We start from the raw sequence: 17,674 nt of genomic DNA, 5'->3' as shown, positions 1-17,674 counted from the left end.
AAAAACAAATGAATAATTTTTTGAAGATAGATAAAATCGTATTAACATAATTATTGAAACATAATATGCAATAGTATTAATAAGCTTAAACTTAAGATTAAACCTATTGTAATTAATTGTTTTAAATATATAAATAAAATATAAGTAACATGATTTAAAAATTGTCATTAGAAGCTTGATTTTGAAGATGAAGTTTAAATTTTATATAAAATTAGTAACCTAAGATTTTATATATAATTTTGTAAATTTATAATAGTAATATCATAAATTTAAAATTACATAATTGTATATTTTGGCACATCTAAGAGTCCTACCATTTTGGTTTGTCCCGCTTGACTTGTAAAAAGTTACATTGAAAACGAAAACTAATTTATCTTATAGACCGACCTAACTTTTTAATAACTTCTTTTTATTCAATTAAATCAGTAGAAACAGTGATTTATATAAAAAAAACTTTAAATAAGAAATATTCATAATTTTATAATTTATAACTTTTATGTTCATAATTATTGAAAATAAACATTATTTTAGAGTAGACTGAAATTAGAGAAGAAAGGTACAATAAGAAACCAGTTTTGGCACGAAATGAACAATGTACTTTTAAATGGATTGCAGAATAAACGCGAATGAACAAATTATTTAAAATACACATGTTTTTCTAGCGCCATTAAAATTTACAAATTTAATCGATGTGAGTTATCCAGTCCAAATGCGGATCAATCTGTCGTTAACCTACGTGAATTGTGTATTATGCGGGACAAACCTAAACAAGTTAAATCCACATCTTTACTTGCGAGCTTTTGTGCTGACTTACATGATTTAGTTCAGTTTGCATCATCATTCGTACCATAATCTATACTTATATATAAAAGATTTCATTTTTAGTATCACATATTTTTTAATTTTAATGTTTAAATAATTTATTTTTAAATTAAAATAATTATTTTATCAATTTTATCCTTTAAGTCACTTTGAATTTAACATTTTTTCAATTTGACCTTTGTTTAAACTTTCATTTTCTTAATCATAAAGCTACCTACAAAATAAATAAAAATTATTTATAATAAAATAATAAAAGTTAATTATATTTAATTTTATAAGAGTAATAAAAACAATAATAATAATATGTTCACTTTTTCAATTATCATAACACATATATTTTTACTATTAATTATATAAAGTAAGTTGGGTTCTGACTTTTGTAGAAAAAGGTAATACGACAAAAACGTTGAATATCGGATTTTGTCAGTTAGGTTTTAATGTTATGAAAAATGTAAAAATAATGTATCAATATACACATTATAAACAAAGATGATATTATATTTGTACGGAATTTTAAAATATAGATTATTTATATTAATAGATGATATTATAATATTATTAAATTAATATATAAAATAAATTTCAAATTATTAAAAATAAAATAAAATGAATTGAAAAAATATGAAAAAATAATTATATTGAATAAAAAAATAGAAGATAGATAATTTTATGTAAAATAAATAAAAGAAACGGATAATTTTAAAAACTTTAATAAATAATTATATTATATCGTTAGAATTTAAAATATAAATTTTATTTTATATTTAATAAGAATGAAAACAAAAAGTGTCATAAAGAAATAATATTTACATGTCCACTATTTTAAAAAAATTCATTTATTTTTAGTATAAAATGTTCATAATTAATAGTATCGAACTCCCAACTTTCCTCTTAAAAACAACTCAAAAACTAAAATTTTCATGTAAAGTAAACAAGAGAGGAAAGATATTATTGATTTGACTTTATGAAACTGACTTATTTTATAAACTAATGTTGGTTAATTATGGTGTTGATACTTAAACGACCTTAAGTCATTTGCAATAATTTTCGAGAAATAAAATTTTAACGAACTAAATTCGAATTTTCTAAATATTTTAGAACTTAAATCAAACTAACTCAATAAAAAATATTATTTATTTTTAATCAACAAAATCCATGTTATACAGACATGCAAAATTATGTTTTGAGAAAAAATGTACGGTTTTGTAAAAAAAAGTGTCATTTTTTTAAAATGTAAACAATGTATTAAGTGATATATATATATATATATATATACTAGTGGTAATTGAGAAAAAAAATTATGACACAACATTTTATCTGTATACCAACTAATTTTAATTTTTAAAGATGTTTATTTTATTTATTTATTTTTTACTGAATTCTCTATGAATAAATTTATTCAACTAGATATACAGCTAAACGTCCATAAACCAACAAAAAAGTCTATAGTATTAATACGAGCCCAGCATGAAGTAAGTATATTAAATGTTGATTGTTTTGATGATCTTCCCGTTATAATAAATATATTCAGATTATACAAGTTTAATTTTAACTTAGTTAAACTCTACCATTATATTTGTTATTTATTTTATATATTTTGAACAATAGATACAAGGGTATTAAATGACTTTCCTTTACCCTTCCAATCCTTTCACCTGTATCATAATTTTTAAAATAGGCTATATTTTAACTATGTTTTTTGTTTTTCAATTAAGATTTTCTCATTTTTCTTTAATGGTGACATGAAATAACGTACAATGTATTTTGAAAATTATTCAATGTCAACAATGATTTTACATTGATTTTTAAATTCTTTTTTCTTTTTATAGTTTCATCATATGTAAAGTATATTTCGAATTTTTTGTTGTTGTTAGTAGAATTATAGTAATATATAAAAATTCCAAAAGATATTGTTAAAAAAAAAACACTCCACATTAAATTTCTCAAATTTTATTATTATAATATTAAAAACAAAATAATGTTATTATTTTGAAATAAATGTTAGGACTACCAAATCTAAAAGTTAGTTTTCAGATAGCAATTGTTCATAAAAGAAATCTAACACCATATTCGATATAATTTTAAAAAAAATTAATGTTTGTAGGGTATTTTGTATACATTGTGAAACTTTCTTTGTAATGGGATATTCAATTTATACTTTAATTATGAAATCGTATATTTCTTTAAAAATATTCGTTCAAAATGTTTTTTACACCTGTTAAAACAAAATGTTTTGAACAGAAGAGAAAAAATAGAATATAATAAAATAAGAAAAAAAATAAACATTATATTAAGGATGTGATATTAGTGAAATTTGAAATTAGTTATTCTTTCAAACTTAACCCAAATTAGTTTCTCCATTTTATAAATGCGTTAATTTATTTATTTTAATTAAATTTTATGAAATTTATTTAATGTTTTCAACTTATTTCATATAATATTTCGACTAACATTAAAGTAAAAACATGTTAAATGATATAAACAACTTAGATGTTACCATAAAACACGTTGTCAAATAAATCTAACAAGTTTTGATTAAAAGTAATAAATACATATATTTATAAAGTTAAGAGACTAAAATAGATAAAAGTCTCGAGGAAAGACTAATTACACATTTCAATAGTAAAGGATTAAAAACATATTTAATTATAAAAATAATAGTTTAATTATTTCAAAAATTACTTTTATTATTATTACTAATATATATCCATTTCCTTACATTGATAAAAATAATCATATGACTAGAAAGTATTTACCACAATAAAAATAATTTAGAAGTATGACTAAAGTTTATTTTAAAGTCGTACAAAATGTGTAGATAAACATAATTACAAAATTGTTTTTCATTGATTTTTACGATGCTATAATTATATAATAAAAATATATTGTAACTGTTATTAAAATTAAAATCACATGATAAGATATTTGTTTTTGTTAATTGTTATAATCAAATAATAAATATATTTGTAATATTTATAGTTATTTGTTTTTTAACTAACTGAAAAAATGAATTATAAATCATAGAGATAAAAAGTGTTAAAACATTTAAAATTAATCGGGTTAAATATGTTTTTGAGTCATTAATTTTCAGTGAAATTTGAAATTAGTTTATTTTCGAAACTTTAACCAAATTTAGTCATTCAACTCTATAAAATATATAGAATTAGTAATTTCAACCAAATTTTGTTAAATTTAATTGACATTTCAGGATACATTGAAGCTAATATGTATCAAATAGTGTAAACAACTCAAATATTATTTTGAAATGCGTTTGAAATATCAAGTAAATTTAACAAAATTTTTTATTCAAAAAACTAATTCCATGCATTCATAAATTTTAGTGAAAATTAAGGGAGAGAAACATATTTAACTCATAATTATTTATACTATTTTTTATCATATACATTTAATTTAAAAAAAAAACAGTTTTTTAAAATTAAATTAATATTTTATTTTTTAAACGATATTTTTTAAACTTTAACTGTTTTTCTTATTTAACTATTTTCTTTTAAAATTAATTATTTTTGAAACTAAAATAATTATTTATAAGAAAAATTTACATAAAATTCACTTGTAATAAAAATATAAGATGTACTTATGTCTATTTTTTTGTAATTATAAAAATAAAAATAATTTTATTATTTTTTATTATAAAAAAAAAAGCGAACATAATTTTATACTGGTGGTGTTCATAAAGACTATTACAAGATCCAATTTTATTATTTATGGCTATAAATTAATTGTCAATTAGTTTACATTAGAAAGAGGTTATCTAACTACTTTTTAGTGGAACCGCCCTGCTGGTTCAATTCATCTCTCTATAAATAGCACTGACAAGGTCCAAGTACTTTGTTGCAGCAATTATTGAATTGTTGGGAGCAGATTTGTTTAGACCTCAACTCACTCTAGTCAACTAATTTCAGTCACGGTGCCCTCGGGAACCCTAACAACCGTGCTAAAACCCAAGCCACGTCGAATCGATGATTGAACCCTATAACAAGTAACACATTCTTCTACCTCTCTTTAGTTCGAGTGCATCTAAGTTGCGTTTAGTCAAATAAAAGTACAAACGAAGAAGAATAAGCGGCTTTTGAAGTGCATGCAATATTGTGTATGACTATGCTAATTTTTGTTTCAATTCGTTTGTTGAATGAATTTGCGTAGGTTGGTTAAACTAGCTGCTAGGGCTTTCTACGATGATCTTACCAGCAAAGGAGATAATCAGCCTAAAACAGGAAGGAGTGATAACAGGGGAATTGCTGTAGTGGTACTTGACGCGCTCACGAGGTTCGAGTTTTCTTCTTGTTTATACTCTTCTGGAGGCATGCCTGTGTGTTATTCTGTTGAAAGTGATTTTGAATTTTGGTAGTTGAGTAGTTAAATTGCGAGTAATTCTGGACAAATGCTGATATTGCTGCTGCAATGCTATTTTGTGAGGCCTTAAGAAGCTAAATATTGAGTTGGTTACTGAATTTAGAACCATGGAACTGATACCTGTGTACAAAGGAGCGAAAACCAGAAGAGAGCGAAGTTATTTGAACTTTCAAGTGCAAAGCATAGAAAGAACGAGAAAGCCGTGAAAATGGAATGAAAAATAAATAAAAAAAGAAATGGGTTAAATGATATATTGGTTGAACTTGACTCTAGTGTATTTGGGAAAACGCATGTCAGTTATTATTTATTTAATTTGGTGTTTGATGGTATTCATTAATATTTGTTTCAGACGGCAATGGGTTAGAGAAGAAGACTTGGCAAAGGACCTTAAACTGCATACGAAACAACTTCGTCGAACTTTGCGGTACTTTGAAGAAGAAAAGATCATTACTCGCAATCATAGGAGAGAGGTAACTATTTGTTTCTGCCTATGCATTAGCCACTAAAGTAGATAATTTCCTTTGTTGGTTCATATTTTGATTGAGAACACAAATAGCTTAACATTGCTCTTTTGAATGGACTTAAGAGACTCATTTGATGAATTGTGTTAAGTCATATCTCTTGACCATTAAAATCACCTGTCCCAGTTTCTTTTTTGTCTTCTTTCTTGTCCCTCCAATAAGTTTCTGCCACGTCAATTAGAAATGATAATTCCATTTAATGCTTATGGGTTATATTAATTGACATAGAAAGAAATTGTTCGAGGGACAAGGAAGGAGACACATAATGAATGGAGGTGATTTTAATCCATACCTTGACATAGCAATTTGACAGATTATTTAGGATTGTTTTTTTAAATAAGTTGAAATAGGCAACACAGTTCAATAAACGAAATAAAACGGTATATTTCATTTGATAACAATCTGGTATTTTCTTAATGCTTATCATAACTTTTTCTTTTTCACTATAATCTGATGAAGAATATAACTTAAGATACTTGAGAGTTTCACTACATAAAGTATAGAACCACCTGCAAGATTATTATCCAAATATCCATAAGGTGCAACAAACTTTTAAGGTTTAGTTATGCTGCTGTTTATGGGGGAAAACGCCATAGTTATCATTTTTCAATACTGTGCTAACGTGGCAAAGTGGCCTTGGACCACTACAAAGTTTGAATAGTAATGCATTTTGTGCCCAAAATAGTGCTTGTAGCAGCACAAGCGAGGCTTTTTGATAGTCCATCTACCCTTTGAAACAGAGTCATTTATGTGCCAGGTGTTGGGAGGGATAGTGGCAAACTTAAGATCTCCCTCCACCTTTTCAGAATTCAAGATACCCCTGTAGGGAGGAAAAGGGCTACTGTCCAGGTGTTACTTTGCTTCAGAGTAGTGAATTCAGCTTGCATGGAAGCAAGCCAAGTCTCATCTTGTAAGGCCTGTTTGACATTCTTTGGTTCAGTTTGAGCAATGAGTCAAGTGAGATTGAGTCCAGGAACTACATGAACAGAATGGGATCTATCCTACATGTGGTGAGTATTGACAGGACAATAAATTGGTGAAGACATCAGAAGATGTTTGAAAGAAGGAGGAAATAGACTTTGAATTTGAATGACTGAAGAGGAAGAAAGAGGGGGAAGAGCTGAAGGAGGGGATAGTGACTTGTAGGGAAACTAGAGGTACTTGGGATGCATCCAGAGAGTGGGGTGGAGAAGAGAGTAAGATATAGAGAAGAGATCTTTATAGGGAAAACAATTCATAAACACCACATCTTTGGATATGAATAACTTGCCATCCCGAGAAAGAGAATTATAGAATTTATGAACAATGGATTATTCTAGGAATAGGTACTCTTGGATTTGAAATGTAATTTGTGTTTTTTATATGGACGTAAGAAGGGAACACGAGAGCTCTCAGACATACAGAAAGCTGTAACTTGGTGAGTATTTGAACATTGCTTGATATGGAACTTCAAACTTAAGAGAAAATGTAGGGAGCCTATTTACAAGGTAATAGAGTGTACTTCTATATGTAGATTGCTGAGTCAGCACTTAGTCAGAGTTATTAACTAACTGTCATTCTGTTATGACAGTTGGAGTTAGTTGGGTTAGCCAATTGTCATTCTATTATGATGGCTGGAGTGTATGGTTTGTAGCCTAACCTGTTCCTCTGTAAAAATAACTGAAATAGCTCTGTTGGAGTAATCAGTTCATTTTTACAGTTTAATAAAGTTTCACTTTCATTTTTCTTTTTGTTTCTCTGGATTCCTTACAAGACAAACAGAAGCAACAAACATATGATCCCAGAATTTTTTAAAGGAAGGGAAGTGATGGAGACCGAGTCTGAAATCCATATTCCATGACGTGTCTACGTTTGCAATTCAACATCTGGATTTTGATGATGTAAATGGGGGCATTGGCATATTAATCTACAAAATCTATAATCATGAAGGAATTTAGTCAAAGGACAAAATTGAAGGTATAGCCAAATTGAAGTTCAACCATTTTCTGAATTGTATAGAAACTGAAAAAATATTAGCCTTGTGTTTGAGTAAGTACAGCCACATAAACATGGAGTATGTATCAATGAATGTTAAGCATAGCATTTTTGGATCAGCTGCCAACTACGTCTAAACTAAAATCTTCTCAAAAGAAATGCTGAAGTAATTAGTTTTTTTGTCAATTATCAGCTGAATGAGAACTGTTAAATTTTGAGCTTTTGTGAAATTGATGGGAAACTAATTCCGAGTAAACTTTTTTACTGCACTGACTGAGTTTTGGAATCTGTAGTGGAGAGATGTTGCTACTGGATCAATGCAACAATAGATTCATAATCCTTGGGTAAACCTTCATGCAAAAACATGCGCAACTTGGAGTGACCTGATAGTAAGTGGCAAGATAGCCCAAAAAACTTCAATAGAATATACTTCAATACTATCTTTAAAATTGACTTTAAATTTAACTCAATCTCACAAAATTGGTTTGTAAAGGAAGGTTTACACCCATTCATATATTATCATTTGACTATCATATTTTTAGTCAATGTGAGATTTCTAACAAATAGGTTTGGTTAACTTTTGATATTCCTTGGAATAACTTCTAAATTTTAAAATAAATATGAAATAAAAAAAGTTATATTGTGTTTAGAAAATAATGTCCCCACATTTTCCCTGGGCATGCAACTTCCTCACCTCCTTAGCATGATAATAAAAATTGTATAGACATGGAAATATAACTTTTTTGGGAATAAAAGATACCTATGAATACTTTTTTGATAACCTTTTAACAAATGTGAGAAGAAATATTATTACTTTCATTATTCTGGGAATGCAAAAAGATTTCGTGAAACAAATGATCCTTAGAGTTCCCTAAGATTCAACACAACCAATAACTTCAGTCAGAATTCTACTATTTACCGTAGATTATCACAGTGAAATCATAGGTAATCAGTTATAACAGAAAACTGAAAACCCTAGCCAAAAACTATCATGCTAAATCAGAGGGAAAAACACTTAGAAAACAACTAGATAACCTGGAGAAGATTACTTTCTGAGTTTTTTTTTTTTCTTTCTGAATTATGATGAATGAAGAGTAGGTAAGCTCCTTTAAGATCATTATTTTAGAACACTCCCTCTTTTGGATGCATTTCATATTATTTTCTCTATCATGTAAAGTTTCCTTTCATCTATTATGGTAAGTTTAAATTCTGCTTAACTAGTTATTTATATTTAGGGTCTATAAGTCTCATCTGTTGATGTGTGTTTTATAGAGTTGTTTTAGTTATTTTTTATTGTTAGATTTGGTTCTATGGGAGAGTTGTGGTTGACTGTGTTCAAGATTTGACCTCAGACAGCAAAAGGTGCAAAAATTTATAGTGCTGCTGTAGCTGCTACGGCTGATGGTCATCAGGCAGCAAAAGAGGGAGAAGAAAAGGTCAAGCTGCACACACACTCTTACTGTTGTCTAGATTATGCTCAGGTCCATCTCTGCACTCTAATTCTTCCATAATTGTGGTTTAAGAAGTATACTTGGTTGTTTATTTGCAGGGAGAAGGAAAAAACAATGGTATTTTACCTTTTTATTGATATTTTATTTGAAACATTACAAATGTACAACCAATTTATGCCCCTTTCATATATAGAAAACTCTTATGTTAAATTTCATTGCAGATTTATGATGTGATTAGGTACAGACTACATCGCATGAAACATAAGCTGAAAGATGAGTTAGAGAACAAAAATACACTTCAGGAATATATATGTCCAAACTGTGGAAAAAGGTTTCAATAATTCCTTTTAGTATCAACATCGTATATGTCATATTTATTTTGTATTGATGCATTTTTATTCTATAATACTTGTGCATATGGATTATGATAGATACAATGCTTTGGATGCTCTACGGTTAGTATCGTTTGAAGATGAAGACTTCCACTGTGAAAGTTGTGATGGACAACTAGAGGTTGAAATTGATAAGATAGCTGCTCAAGACGGGGGAGATGGAGATGACAATGCAAGAAGACGCAGGCGTGAAAAGTTAAAGGACATGCTTCAAAAGATGGAGGTTCTTATCTGATTTTACTATGCTGTTTATTCATATTTGTGGCGTCTTATGATGTGGATCATTTCACTTAATTTAGTTGGTTTCATTGTTCTTTCCAATAACTGGGAAGCTTAGCAAATTTAGTTTATAACAATAAATGATTATTTCCTGATTGCATGTATCATTAAACTATCTCTCTGATTCTTTATCTTATTGTTAAGATAAGCTGTCTAATAATGTGATTCCCATTTAAAGATTCATTTCGGGTCTAGGAACTATCAGTTAGTTTGTAAGGTTAATCTCTTATCAGTTAGTTTGTAAGGTTAATCTCTTCTAATTGATTTTATGCTACAAAAAAGTTAATTAATTTTATTTATTTATTTTTTATTTTATAAATTAATGTTTAAGATAAAAAATTGAAAGTATATTATTAAAAATTTGACTTTAAGTTTAATTCAATTTCACGAAATTAGTATGTAAAGTGAGATTTATGTCCACTTATATACTAGTAATTTAGCTATATGTCTAGTGAATGTGGGATTTTCTATATGTATAAACCCTGTAAACCTGCTCTCATGTGTTCTAAAGAGCAAAAGTAGGAGCCCTAATCTAATGAATGCTTGATAATTTCCTAAAACCTTACACTCAATGACAAAGTATCATTTTGGAATTTGATACTGCTAAATTCAACTGAAAGCCAAATTATGAAAAGTAAAAAAAAATAAAATTGACATGTGTAGATGCCTGTTAGGTTTCAGGCGTTTGCACCTTACTACTGTTGTTACTGTAAAATGATGATCCCTGTTTGAGATGAAGACAGAAATCTCATTGTAGCCGGGCTGGGGAAGTTGCGACAACATCAATTTTCAAATAAGAGAGAAATAGATGACCTAACTCAATCTTACAAAACTGATTCGTACGATGATGTTTGTGCTCACTTATATATAATAACTAGTATGAAATGTGAGATTTCCAACCGCATGAAATGATCTGCTGTAGTTTAGAAATGGGGAAAGAGAAGTTGATAACCCTGAACTAAATGTGACATGCAAGTCTTTAGTAGGTCAACTACTTTACTATTTTTGGGCATCTTTTGTTGGGTAAGTATTCTCGAGAGGTGCAAAACTGAGGCTAGCTAATGAATGATAGTACATTGCCTACAGGTTCTTAATCTCATTTGAATTTTGTGATATATTGTTATAATTTACTCAATATGGCCTTTACTATTTTTGTTGCTACTGGTCCACAACCTAGTGCTTGTGCAGGCACAGCTCAAACCTTTAATGGATCAACTCAGTCGGGTAAAAGACTTGCCTGTTCCAGAATTTGGCAGTCTTCAAGCATGGGAAGCTCGAGCTAGTGCTGCTGTCCGTGCAGCTAGTGGAGATATCAATGTTGGAGATTCTAAAATGTCGCAACTAGGATATAATGGAGTGCCAATGCCATACAGTGGAGACACTAAGGTAACATTCTCCTGTTGAAGGGTGCTATGTTTTTTGCACGTGGAGTGACAGGGAAACCATGGTACTTCTTCCCCCACCCCCCTCAACCATCAGTAGGAACAGTGTTAAAAGTGAGGATGATTGTTTGCATTTAGATTGTGTTTTGAATTTCTTCAGCCAATATTTAATAGGTGGAATTTCTATCTTTGAACTGTATAAGAAAACCTGCAAAATGTTGGTAAAAACGACTTAAAAGTTTGATAGATGTATCATGTATCTTATAATAAAAAGTTTATAGTACTTCTATATGATCTATTATGATTATATTTCTGTACAGCTTCCTTTATTCAAAGAGGATCATTGTTGAGTTGAATACAAAGTGAAAGCCTTTTGAACTTACTTACCTTTTCCCAAAGCAATATAGACCGAAGAGAACTACTGAAAGACTGAAATGAATGCAAATAGGATCTTTTTCTGTTTGTGGTGGTAGCATGATAGTTTGTATGTCCATGCTTATCATGAATGTACTTGCCAACTTGCTAGATTGTCTTCGTTTCATGCTTGTTTTCCGTTCTCCTCATTCTGTTTGTTGTTAAATTTGTTTAACTTTTCATTTTATCTTGAAACAAGTTACATGTGAATAAATATGGCCTACAAATCTTCTTTAATGCTTTTCAATTCTTTGCATTGAGCGTATATTCCTTAAATAGTTTTAACTACTTAACAGTCTATTGATGAATGTGTCAGGTTGTAGTTGACTTCAACAATACTGAAGGAAAAGGAGAGGGCTTTAAGTCTGAAACTGACAGTACAACTTTAAAGGTTTTGCCTCCCTGGATGATTACATCAGGTATGAATCTTACAAAGGAACAACGTGGGGAGGTGAAGGAGGAAACAAAGTTGGATGGGACTTCAACTTCCATTGTAGCACAGGACATAGATGACAAGAAGTCAACAATTGCCCATGACCATAATAAAAATATACAGGTTCATAACATTAAATAAACTTTTTGTCCCTTTCTGTTTGTCTTCATTTTCCTTTCCTCCCAAATGTATAAGACAGTTTTTGTTCACTAAATTTTCTGCTTCCTCCTATTTGTTATTATTACAGGATGAGTATATTAAGGCTTACTATGCTGCTTTACTTAAACAACAACATGATATGGAAGAAGCTGCAAAAAAACAATTGTCAAATACACTTGCTGCAGACAATCCTTCTAGCAGTACTTCCAATCGTCAGGTTGGCAAGAAATCCAAACGTGAGGAAGATGATGATGGTACTGAGTGGGAGGAGACTCCTATTGCAGGTAACATTGTAGTCTTTTAATTTGATATGACTAAGATTTGGATCCTCAAGTTTAAATCCCTAATGTTTCAGAATTTTGAGTTTAATACTCCCTCCCAAATTCCTAAAGAATAAAAAAGGCAAGGCATAAAATTTTAAACAATAACTTTCGAAGTTCATGTGATTACTTGTGAGTTTGACTATATTATTGCTCGAATTTTTTTGTCTGTATCTAAATTATGTTCTTAATACACATGGTCATCACCCTGGATTCATCAAGTCTAGAACTTATTATGATTGTGGTTTTGAGATTATTAGGTGCTACAACGGTGACATTTACTTGGAATGAATGATGGAGATACCCAACTTCATATAAAAAGTGATTTGGTAAAAACTAACAAATGGGGCTAATCTCCTTTTAGTATATATCATCCTAGTAGAAATAGGTCTACGCCTAATCAAACGTTTGAAACATGTCCTGTTCTTTACTAAAAGGTTATAAACCTCTTTTTTCTTTTCAGTAAAGGGAATATGCATAAAGCAGAACTTGGAGGAATTGAAGTAGTTTGCTAGGAACCAATAATTGAAAAGAGAAAGAAAATAATTTTTTTTATCGAATAGAATGAAAACAAGAAATAGGAGAGCACTCTCTTCTCCAAGGATTTCCCATTCACCAAGAGATAGTGCTCAATCTACAAAACTAACACCCTTTATATCTAACACCTCAAGTGACTAACTCATTAGTATTCTAACTATCTTAACTAAGTTCTCTTCTTCTTATACCCTCACATAGTTCAAGGGATACCTAGGCTGGTTAGTTTTGGGGGATGGTGAAGCAAACTCAAATATTTAACTGTTAAGTGGGGAAAGGATAAGGATCAGAAAAAAATTGAGAGGAGATAATTTATTGTTTAAAACTCAAGCTGCTTGGAAGATCTTACTTAGCCATTCAATGCAAGCTGAAAGGGGTTTGTTGAGGCATGTCAAGTTATAATTACTGTGCAAAGTGAAACAGAAAAACTACAGGCATGGTTTGAAGTAGTTTTGATTGAGTTTGATGATCTCTTCCACGAGCCAACTGGTACCTCCTAAGAGAGATCAAGATCACACATCCCAAATACGCGCCCTTACCAATACCCTCACTGGCAAAAAAAAAAAAGAGAGAGAAAGAATTATTAGAGGGATTTTACAAGCTGGGAGATATTTGACCCAGAACCAGCCCTTTTAGTAGTCCTGTCATTTTGGTCAAGAAGAAAGATGGTGTGTAGCAATTCTGTGTGGATTAAAGGGCACTAAATAGGCTAGCTGTTCTTGATAAATTGCTGATCCATGTGATTGATGAATTGTTAGTGAGCTTGGAGGTGCTGTAATTTTTTCAAAGTTGGATTTGAAGTCTAGATATCACCTGATTTGGATAAACAAGGAAGAAGAAATAAAATAAACTCTCGTTAGGCACTTTGAGAAGCCTGAACTCTCTCAGGGTTCCAAATTCTACTAAATTCCAGCCTCCCCACTTCCTACCCTCTTCTGTTATCACATTTTTCGCCCACTCATCTCCCCATTTCCACTGATTTGGCTATAATGAGGTGTTTTACATTTTCTTCTCAAGGTCATCCAAGGAACAATAACAGCTTTAATTACTTTGCTCAGGCTCGTTTCCAATTACCATACTGGGATTTTCAATTGAAGTTGCAGTACGGGCTGCCGAAGTTGCAAGATAACAATCTGTACTCTTCGTAATATGGTTGTGACTTTTTGTGCAATAGAGTTATAGTGCTGCATCAAGTGATGTGGTCTGCTGTTTAAATCCTTGGTGTTTGGTTTGTGTTTGACTGGGTGGTGCCTGTTGGACTAGCATAAAAGTCAACTCCCTTCAACACTTTGAAAAATATGGAAGGAATTACTGGAAAGAAATTGTGTTGGGTGAATGTTATTGTGAACAGGAAGGATTACTTTGTTATTTGAGGTGGTCTATTACTAGTAACAATTATAATTATGTAGTCACGTCTTCTAGTCTGATCTATGGACCCATTTAATTTAGGTTATTAAGTTGATGTTTCCGTAGCATTCTGGTACTTATGCTGTGTTTTTCAAATTGATTAGACACTTCATTGGAATTAGAAAATTAAGACTTTTCTTTTCACAGACTACACTGATCCAATTGAGGATCAATTTTGTGATGAATGTTTGTGATTGTGATAGAATATCAAATTAAATCTGAAAACATTTATTGAAACAATCTGAAATTATACACTATACCAGTGGTATTCTCCGTGCCATAGCTCTCCTGCATATTGTATTCTAACTACTCTCTGTTCTTATACTAAAAACAGAAAGTCATAACTTTGCACGCTGTTCCGAAATTAAGAAAATACACTACAAACACAAAGCATACCTATTAAATGGCATAAGAACCATTCACTACAAAGAATAACCGCTGTTTGAATACAACTACTGGAATAAACATTTCAAATAGGAGATTTTGGACCATGGTCTGGACCTGTGTCTGAACCAGACGCATGCCCAATAATCTGAGATCCATTATTCTGTTTCCATCAGATTGATTATATCCTATTTGATTGGTGGAAGTTTTTGGTTTGCCGGAGTATAAACTTTTCAAGAATCTCGATGCATGAATTATTTTTTCCTGTTGTGACCTATGAAGTCGGGATAAGGACACGGACATGAAGATACGGCTAAATTGAAAAAACATAGGATACGGGAAACGATATGTATATACATATTAGTTTTAAACTTTCAATTAACACATTGTCATCTAACATAAAAATGAATATAATTTATCTATCTAATATCCAAAAAAGTGAATAATAGTGATCATATAAGATCTTTTCCTTATTTTTATAATCATAATAGAAACTTATGTGATAAGTTTACAAGTTTATGGATTTTTTAGAAAATCATTGAATTTACGGTTATTAACATTGTGTTGGAGTTATGTCAAAAACAAAAAGATGTCTTTCAAATTGGACACTTTACTGACATGTATGTCAGTGTCCGATACGTGTTGGGCACGGGACACGCCATTGATATGGCGTGTCGGGCTTCATAGGTTGTGACTATTACTACTCTGGTGGCAAAGTCCAGTTAAAGGGCTTGGTGGTGTTTAGTACGAAACTGCCAGTTGCAATAGTGGCATAGCATCAGTGTTGGTAATGACTGCTATCAAAATTTTGATAGGAGAGGGAAATCAGACCTTAGTTGATGAGGCCAAACATCAGAGTTCAAAGAATAGGATTTGGCTTCCATGAAAATGTGCCATTTTATGAGAATTGACAAAAGATATACATGGTGGTTTCTATGTATACCAACTATCGAGTATTCATAACAAGGAACAAACAATTACAAACTAAATAAAAGATATTTAATCTCCTAATAACTGGTATAAATAGGGTAGACATAAACTTGTCATCCGACTAAAATTGGAGAATAGTGGAGAATGACAAGACAATTGCTGTGGCTGATGTTGTGGAAGTGGTAACAAGTGTAATGGTAGAAGGAAGAGGTGAGACAAGTATATTTTCTTGTTAGTTTTTTAGTACTATTCAGTCTGGAAAATTTTACTAATGTGGAGTCGATAGAGGCAGGTGTATTTTTCGTATAAAGTTAATTGGGCTCTGTATACTAATTTGTCCCACTATTAATGCGTTGATCTTAATTCTATCCGACCTTTTTTTAAATTCACAATTTGGTCCATTTTTTTAAAGTGGATCAATGTGTCTTTCTATCAATTTGAGCATAACGCAATTAAGTGAGTGGATGATAATATGACAATTTGGTTTATTAAGTGTCAAACGAGTTGGCAACTGATGACATTGTCCGTTTGCATCCCTCTTTTATGCGTGACACAACATCACAAGAGTCCTTCTCCCGTCTGAAGTAATGACCCAACCTCATGAGTTTAGCTATTCCCTTTGTTCCACTTTTTCCTTCTTATTTCATTGTTGGGGTGGGGTTGTGTTCCCGGATAAAAGGGTTTGGAGAGGAAGATTGGAGAGGAAGAAACTATCGTCTGCTGTTAACTCGTGTGGCACAATCAACTGAACTGCCACCCACTTAAACTCAAATTTGTGGAAGGACCACATGAATACGTTTTACAAGATGGGACACAATAGAGAGTAATCCAATAATAGTGGGACAAATTAATATATTAAGTCAATTAATTATAATAGGAATCGTTATGTGAGGACTAGACATTATGATTTGCTTGATAGAGCTGAGTCGTAGTTTGTTTGTTATTGATCTGAACGCCTCCCCTTCCAGATTTAACTGGCCCGAGAAGTATTAAAATTTAATAAACCTTTTCTTTGTATTATTAACATTGCTAAGTCCCCTTCTGAAATTTCCTTTTTAGCAGTTACGATTTTATTTTATTTTTTCTTTTGATTGAAATGTTTTATGTGTCAACTGATTTATGCGCTGGGTGTAATATTTAACAGGCAATGGAAATGGAGGTTACAAGGTCAGGGATTTGAATGTTGAAGCTGAGAAAGTTCCAGCAGATGATGACGACGACGATGATGTAGACTGGGAGGAAGGTTGATGAAAAATTATCTGGTCAGTAGTGTGTAATGGGCCTATTCTGATTTCCGAAGGCAAGTGCTCATATAGTAAGGCCGCTGCAAAGTACAAGACCGGAATTAACTGTTCACATATTCTTGCTTGTGCATCTTATTGTGGTTATGCCTCCGTGTGGCTTCAGATAAGGTGCGCAGTTGACTTTTTAGTTGTTAATCGTATATTGGATGAAAAATACTACTCGGAAACTTTTCATGCTATATCCGTCCAAAAATAGTGTCACCAACTTTATTTTATTGTCATTGCATTACTATATTCCAGTGGATACCTAGATTTGTGAGTAATGTGCATTCCAACATTTTACCAGGCAGCTTCTTCCTGTACCTCCATAAATTTCCCTGTAACCCAATAGTAAAAAAAAAAAAAATCCCTTTCCGGATCGAGTAATGTGAAAGTAAAAAATGATTTTCAAAAGTAGAAGATTAATAAAAAAAACAGTTTCGGATTACAAATCCGGAAGTCATTTTACTTTTGGATTACACAATCTAAAAGTCAATTTTAACTTCTGAATTGTATAATTTAGGAGTTCTATTGAGGAAAAATATAACTTTCGAATTTCAAAAGTCATTTTACCTGTGTTGTTGCTCACACGGCTGAAGAAAATGGTGAGCCCTG

General features: G+C 30.8%; 1 protein-coding gene across 1 annotated transcript; it reads left to right on the top strand.

The window, feature by feature from the left end:
• The first annotated feature begins 4,589 nt into the window (after positions 1 to 4,589).
• Positions 4,590 to 17,369, top strand: LOC114178310 (transcription initiation factor IIE subunit alpha-like). The gene is made up of 10 exons (XM_028064141.1): positions 4,590 to 4,822; positions 4,987 to 5,109; positions 5,546 to 5,666; positions 9,044 to 9,172; positions 9,364 to 9,473; positions 9,574 to 9,757; positions 11,002 to 11,199; positions 11,926 to 12,165; positions 12,290 to 12,485; positions 16,921 to 17,369. The coding sequence occupies exons 1-10, from the start codon at positions 4,803 to 4,805 to the stop codon at positions 17,022 to 17,024; spliced, it is 1,425 nt and encodes a 474-aa protein (XP_027919942.1). The 5' UTR covers positions 4,590 to 4,802; the 3' UTR covers positions 17,025 to 17,369.
• The last annotated feature ends 305 nt before the right edge of the window (positions 17,370 to 17,674 follow it).

The sequence above is a fragment of the Vigna unguiculata genome, chromosome 3 (assembly GCF_004118075.2).
Source record: "Vigna unguiculata cultivar IT97K-499-35 chromosome 3, ASM411807v1, whole genome shotgun sequence".
Classification (NCBI taxonomy): domain Eukaryota; kingdom Viridiplantae; phylum Streptophyta; class Magnoliopsida; order Fabales; family Fabaceae; genus Vigna; species Vigna unguiculata.
Note: the sequence above shows the minus strand (reverse complement) of the source record. Positions and strands in the feature narration are given on the sequence as shown.